Source organism: Notamacropus eugenii, chromosome 1, assembly GCF_028372415.1.
Source record: "Notamacropus eugenii isolate mMacEug1 chromosome 1, mMacEug1.pri_v2, whole genome shotgun sequence".
Classification (NCBI taxonomy): domain Eukaryota; kingdom Metazoa; phylum Chordata; class Mammalia; order Diprotodontia; family Macropodidae; genus Notamacropus; species Notamacropus eugenii.
Window position 1 is genome coordinate 542793921 of NC_092872.1, and position 7233 is coordinate 542801153.

A 7233-nucleotide genomic window follows, 5' to 3' on the forward strand; every position below is an offset into this window, starting at 1 on the left:
TCAAGAGAGGTGATAGTGTTATTATCTTTTACTTTGGTCAGGCCATAGGAAGTTTATTGAGTGTAGCAATGGATGCCACATTTTAGGAATGACATTGACAAGTTGGAACTCATCCAGGAGAGGACAGCCAGGATGGTACAGGGGTTAGACGTTGTGCCATTTGAGGATTGGTTGAAGGAACTAAGGAAGCTTAACCTGGAAAAGAGAAGCCTTATGTGATCCTGATGGCTGTCTTTGAACATTTGAAGGGATGTCACATAGATGAGGAATTAGATTTGTTACATTTTATCCCAGAGGGCAGAACCTGCAGTAGTGTCTGGAGTTTTCAGAGACCTAGAACTAAAGAAATCAACCAAACCTGAATTTAGAGGATATCCCTCCCAGCTAGAGGCTTTCACCCAAAAGCAAAGTGATGACCTGTTGAAGATGTTATAGAAGGCATTCTTGTTAAGGCAAAGTCCAGACCAGATAGCTTCTAAGGATCCTTCCAACTTTAATATTCTTTAATTCTGTGGCTTAAATATATTAAATTAATAATAAATACATTCTGGGCATAGTTTGCATAGTTAGTCCCATTTTTACTTGTCCTCAGCCTCCATTCCTCTGGGCCCCAGGCAGCTAACATGAATCTCATTAATCCTGGAAAGGATTCTGCTGAAACCCCCCTGAAAGGGGTCCCCAGTCCCCTTCAGGCAGACAAGATTAGTGAGGAATTAAGGGGTGGATTCCTTGGGGGGGGGGGTGCGCATAGAAATCAAGCTGGGAGCTCCATTGCAAGCAGGGATTGGTGGTACCTGGCTTCCCAGTAACTGTGATTGTTATTCCTTTGAAACAGGCCAAGCTGCCCAATCTGAAAGAGGTCGACGTCCGCTACACTGAAGCCTGGTGAATTCTCTCTCGCTCTCTTTAAGTTGTGACAAGAAGGAAAAATTTGAAAACAAAACAACTTTTGACTAATAGCTGTAGAACAGCCCATTGTGAGGTCTTGGATCTCACCACCATGGCTGTGAGATAGATGGGGGAGATTTTCTTGGGGCAGGGGGCAGGGAGGGGGGCGGGGGGGGCGGGGCTTTTAAGCATGCCCGGCCCCTGCCTCAATCTTTTAGATTCATAATTTTAAAATTAAACTAACCTGAAAAAGACTTTGTAGCAACAAGAGGATTATCAATGGGGGTGGGTGGGGTAGGGGGAAAAGGGGAGGGGAAGGGGAAGAGACTCCTTGTGGATTTCCTTTGCTTTGGTGTTGATGCCGTGTGGGAAAAGCAAATTCAGAATCCCCCATCACTCATAATTCCAATTGGCCTTCCTGGGGGCCCCCTTGAGGGACACTCCAAAAAATAAGCCATTCACTACCCAGAGAAAAAGCCCAGATCATATCATCATACCTCTCCCTGTGTCCTTGCAATTGTCATGCAAAGTAATTTTGTTGTACATAAGATTTAAATAATGCACCTATTTAAGAAATGGTTCACAAACTACAGGTCTGGGACCTGTCTTTTATTTATAACTTGTTGATTCTTTTACCCCTTGGCGTATAGTACTGTATAAACTAGTCTGCTGTCTTGTTATTATTATTTTTTTAAAGGAAAAACCCTCCTTGAATAATTGCCTTTTCGTAATGGATCCTGTATGCTAACGCTCTCTTGTCAGCCCGTCCGTCCATCCGTCCGTCCGTCTGCTGCCGTGTTTATGATTTCAGAATGTCTCAAACATCCTCACTGACTGAAGCCTGAAGACTTTGGGAGCAGGGAGGGAGGGAGGGAGAGGAGGCCACCTACCTGAAGTCTTGTTCCTGAAAGACCAACCATCTTCCCTTGCTCCTTTATCAGGCTGGGGATGTGTGCTAACCATTTCCCCACCCCACCCCCTTTCCGGGTAGGATAGCCCCCTGCCAAGAGAGAGCTAGATTCATGATTTGCCTCCACTGTTCTCTGTTCTTGTCCAAGATTTCAAGACTTCCAAGTCCTGCCACCATTTTGTGTCGCTCAGCGTCCTCATTCACGCATGCCTGCTTTTCTGCATGGTCTCTTGGGAGAAGAAAAACCCTTTGCCACTGACCTATAGCCATCCCTTCCTGTAAATGTGACCACTAGTCCTCAGAGCTCCTGGCCTCCCCACAATTGCTAAGAAGGGAAAAAACCTTTCCTGGGTGAATAAATAGTTGGCTTTTTTCCTTTTGAGCCATGACTGTACAGAACAGCCCTTGGGGGAGGGAGTGTTGCTTGGGGGTCCCCTTTTCTGTTTGTTTAGAACAAACATTCTCCCCTTCAGCATCTCTAAAATTTCCACGTGGCCAAGGTAATGTTTTCTATCTAATTCTAATTCATCTGACTCAACGGGAGCCGTGCTTTTTGTCGTTTTATACTTTGCTAGGTAGATTTTATTATCCTGTGCTGTGCCCTCATTTTTTAAAAAGAGAAATTGGGTTAAGTCTTAATTCATTTTATGTGCCAGGTTCTTTGTGTTTTCCTTTGCCCCTCAAGTCCCATCCTGCATAATTGTCATCAGGTGCAGGAAGAAGTTGATAAAAAAGAAAAAACAATTGGCCACCTTTCTCCTTCACACTGTTGCTTTACCCGATGGTTTCCTACTTACTCCTGTTCTGTAGCTGTGTACAAAGAGATGTGAAATACTTTCAGGCAAAATAAACTGTAAGTGACTCGCTTTTAGCTGTGTGCTCTGTACAGCCTTGGAGTCATGATTGTTTGGTGGGTGGACTGGAACTGAGGACCTGGGTGCTGGACAGGTAGAGAAAGCTGGCCTTGGGAGCAAAAGTACTGGAATCCTCACCCAGGCACTCCCAGGTAGGCTTACACACAGACACAGACACACACACACAGACACTCCCCATCTTCTCTACTTCTGCCCCAGGACTGACCTTGGAGGATGGGGTTGGGGGCAATAGTAGGAGGGGGGGAACAAGGTCAAGAGTGACCCTCTTCCATCCCCAAGTGCTACAATGACATTCCCCAGAGAGCCAGGAAAAACAACCAGTTCATGTTATTAGCATCACCATGGGGGCCCACTGGTACCTGAATTTTGTCCAAAGAGTTCACATGTCCTATCCCAGCTTTGGTCTTGTCATGACAGCAAAATATTGAGGCCCAGAGAAGTGGGGGAAGCACAAGGTATAAGAAACAGAATGGGGAAACAGTTGGGCCCAGATAGAAGGGAGGGTTGGGGGTGAAAATGTTGCTTTTACAGAGGAGAGAAAAAACCCCAGTAAATCTGAAAGTATAATATGTAACACATACACACACCCCTCAGCCCTTACTCTACCAAGCCCTATGTCTGTCCTTCTCACTGAGCTTGAGGGACTACTGTGATAAATGCTTTTGCTTGTATGTACACATGGACTGAGGTCAGTAGACTCAGACTTCAACTGGACCACAGTCTAACTAAGCTACCTGAGAGTTTTCCAAAGTCATGATGACCCTCAAAAAAAAAAAAAGGCCTTTAGAGTGTAACCAGCCTCAGATACATTCAATTAAATTCAGCAAGCATTAAGTACCTACTACTCTAAGGTTCTGGATGTACAAAGATGAAATAAAACAGCCTCTGTCTTCAGGGAGCTTTCATGGGCAAGTACCAGCTGGGTGGGGAAGGAAAGGAGATAAATCGTGTACACAGATGAGTAAATACAAGCTGCAAGATAACATGAGGAGATAAAGAGCTTTAACAAATAGAGAGGGATCAAAAAGTGGTGTGTGGAACTGCAAGTTGGCCAGTTTGCCTAGAATATAGTCTGAGGAGTTATGTGAAATTAGATTGTGAAGGGCTTTAAATATCAAATTGAGGAGTTCATCTTTTCCCCTAAGAACAGAAAGGAGCCACTGAATCCCCTTCAGTAGTGGAAGGATAAGAGCAGACCAGTGCTTTAGGATTATCACTTTGTCCATTGAAGGGTGAGGTTAAGATGGGGGTGGCATCTTTTAAAAAAGAGAGAAAATGGAGGCAGGGAGACCAGTTAGGAGGCATTTTCAATGGTACAGGCAGGAGGTGATAAGAATCTGAGCTAGGCTTGTTGTTTGTCCTTTGTTTTCAAAGCAGACCAAAGATGCCACGGGGTGATGACTTATATGTGAATTGAATTTAAGTGAGGCAGAGCTGCACAAAGTTGTCAGCCTCACTCTCTCTTCCTGAGTCATTAAAGTCCAGTGGCAGGACAAAAGTTAAGACAAGTGGCGATGACCCAGTATGCATTGGATGACCTTGGCATCTTCAATGCCTACCCAGACTGAGCCCTCCACAGCGCCTGCTTCATGGCCTATTGGAACAAATTGTTCTCATCTGCCCATTCCACTGGGGAAAGGCTTCATATGTTTGGGGCAGGCATCCCCCAACTCACCCACAGGTTGAGGCCTCTTAGTTATGCTTAACCTGGTTTAACCCATCTACCAAGACAGTTTACTGAGGTATGGCCACTGCATATGCTATAACTTCTTAGAACCACAGGTGAGAGTTGGGTGAATTGGGTCTTAGTCTTCCTGGACACTCCATATACCTCTGAGTTAAGACAATGGATATATGAATGAAGAAAAGAGGTAGCATGTAAGAATCATGAAGGTGGAATAAACAAGATTGGGCAACTGACTGGATCAAGGTGACTGAGATTTAGAACCTGGGTGACTGGAAGGACAGTGGTAACCATAATACAAAGAGGAAAACCCTGAAGAGGGGGATGGGAGTGGGACAAAGATGAATTCTTTTTTGGACGTGATATATTTGAGATAGCCATATGAAGTCGATTCAGAAAGTAGTTGGGCTGGATGTGTAGATCAGGGAGTATTGTATTTAGAATTAATCATTGAACTAATGGGAATTGAGCTCAGAGAAAGATGATACAGGACAGAAGAACCCTAGTGTACACCTATATAGAGCAAACCCCTGAGACTGAGAAAATGAGTTAAACAAATAGGAGAACCACAAGAGGAGCATCACAAAAACTCAGAGATTATCCAGGAGGAAAGGATAATAGATGGTGTCAAACACAAATTAAGAAAAAGCCACTAAATTAGGAATTACAAGTTTATAGTCAAAGAGAAGATAGTTTCAGTGGAGAGGTAGTGGGGGAAGTTAGATTGCTTGGGACTGAACAGTATTGATTCTACCTTCCCCTCTCTTTCAGCAGTCCTTTTCTATTTACATCACAGTCATCCAAATTCAGGCCTTTATCAACTCATGCCTGGACTATTGCAATAACCTCCTAATTGAACTTCTACTCCTCTCCCCTCTCCAACTCATGCTTTGCATAGTTTCCAGTTGATATTCCTAAAGCACAGATTTGACTAGGTCACCTTCCAGTACCTAGCATAGTGGATGGTGCACAGTAGGCACTTAATATATACTTAATGAATTGAATTTCAAGCCTCTATGCTGGGGGCTGAAGATTACTTAATTCAAGCTCCTCTTCTTTTATAGACAAATAAGCTCACAGAGGGGAAATAACCAATTCAAGGTATATAGCAATACAGTGGCAAAACCAAGCTTGGAACCCGTAACACCTGACTCCCAGTCCAATGCCTGTTCCACTATATCACCCTACCTTCCAGAGATCACTCAATAGGACAAAAACTGCCCCTTTAAGAAACCGTTGTTTTCCTTGTGAAGAAGATGAACACCTTGAGTGGCCAATTCTGGTCTCAGTACTCACCACACACCTTCCTAAAATTACTGCCCCATTTGTGCTATTGAATTTTGTGCCTTTTGCATAGAATCAAGGGAAGGAAGTCTCTTTAAGGAGAAGCTTTCAGACTCAGCTGTAATTTAGGGATAAAGAGGTGCTAGAGAAATCTGGTCACCCCCACAGTCAGAAGGGAATGCTTCCTTAACGTTTTTTAACTAAAAGAACAAAATCATTCTTTTCAGCAGATTCCTTAGGGCATCAGTAATATAGTATGTGTGGAACCTCTTAAATCTCCCAAACACAGCTCAACACTGGAAGCTTTCAGAACCTTGCCACGGCAAGATGGACGGGGGTGGAAAAATGATACCCACATCTGTGATACCGATGAACCAACTGCTCAGTCTGTGGTGAAACAAAATACACCCTGGTAGGATCTCTACTGTTAGATATTTATGAGTTCCATGGCTTCCTTAGTTTTCTCTGCTCAAGTGATACTTTCTACTTGAATCCTTTAGTGATCGACCTAAGTGCTAGTACCTCCCCACAAAAAAAATTACCTTGTTTATATTGTATGTGTGTGTATACATACATACATACATACATATACACACACACAGAATATATAATATAATAAATACAGAATATGTATGTATGCACATGTGTGAGTGTTTTTGTAGAGTGGGTAAGTATATGCCTGCAATACATGATTCAGGGTCATACCCCTAGTTTGAAGGTTGGGTCCCCAGAAGATCAACTGTTACCTCTTTTCCAAGGAGTGTTCTTATGAGTAACTACTCAACTCTATAGCTTATGAGCCTCTACTATTAACCAGCTGTTCAGTTGTGTCTGCCTTCGTGACTCCATTTGAGGTTTTCTTGGCAATGATACTAGGATAGTATGTCATTTCTTCCTCCAACTCATTTTACAGATGATGCAACTGGGGCAAACATGGTTAAATAATTTGCCCAGGGTCACACAGCTAGTAAATGTCTGAAGCCAGATGTGACATCAGGAAGATGAGTCTTCCTGACTTCAGGCCCAGTACTCTACCCTAGCTGCCCAGGAGGTTCAATTATTACTTCTAGCCAGTAGGTTCAATTAAGTCTTAGAAAAGACATTTACTCAAAGCATTTACAAAGCATTCTTTCCCCTTACATTTGCCAAGTAAATAAATGAATAAATGAATGAATGAATAAAAATGAAAAAACCAATCTGGAAGTGGCATATTCTCTCACCAAGACATACAGTCTGACATGGGAGAAGGGGCATAAACTTAAATGAATTGTTTATGAGGCACGTATTCAGGGAACACATGGTATAGGTATCTCTACTCTGAAACTAGAAGACCTCAATGTCCTTACTTTGGCGAATCCTTTTGCAGTCCACTCTGTTGGTGATGGTGATGGGCAAATTACCCCGCTGTTTGTCTGGTCTGGCTTCTGCCACAGCATGGTAACTGCTGGACAGATGGCTTAGCTGGGCCTGTGGCAAGGCACAGCATCTCTGCTGGGTGGATTGGGCGGATCACTCAGTCACTCATCCTTGTGAAGTAGGTACAGTCTCTACCCTCCCCAGCCTTAGGTTCAACTGAGTGCAACTTTTTTCAT

General features: G+C 43.5%; 1 protein-coding gene across 3 annotated transcripts in view; it reads left to right on the forward strand.

The window, feature by feature from the left end:
* The window catches only part of CMIP (c-Maf inducing protein), a 268084-nt gene extending 265415 nt beyond the window's left edge, over positions 1-2669 (forward strand). Inside the window, exons 21-22 of one of the 3 annotated variants that reach the window (XM_072634197.1) lie at positions 836-885; positions 1586-2669. In XM_072634197.1, the coding sequence (XP_072490298.1) occupies positions 836-885; positions 1586-1601 (66 nt within the window). In that variant the 3' untranslated portion in view covers positions 1602-2669. Of the gene's footprint in view, positions 1-835; positions 1019-1585 lie in introns of those variants that run through there. The other 2 variants (XM_072634196.1, XM_072634198.1) reach the window with 2 other exon arrangements.
* Positions 2670-7233: the final 4564 nt, after the last annotated feature.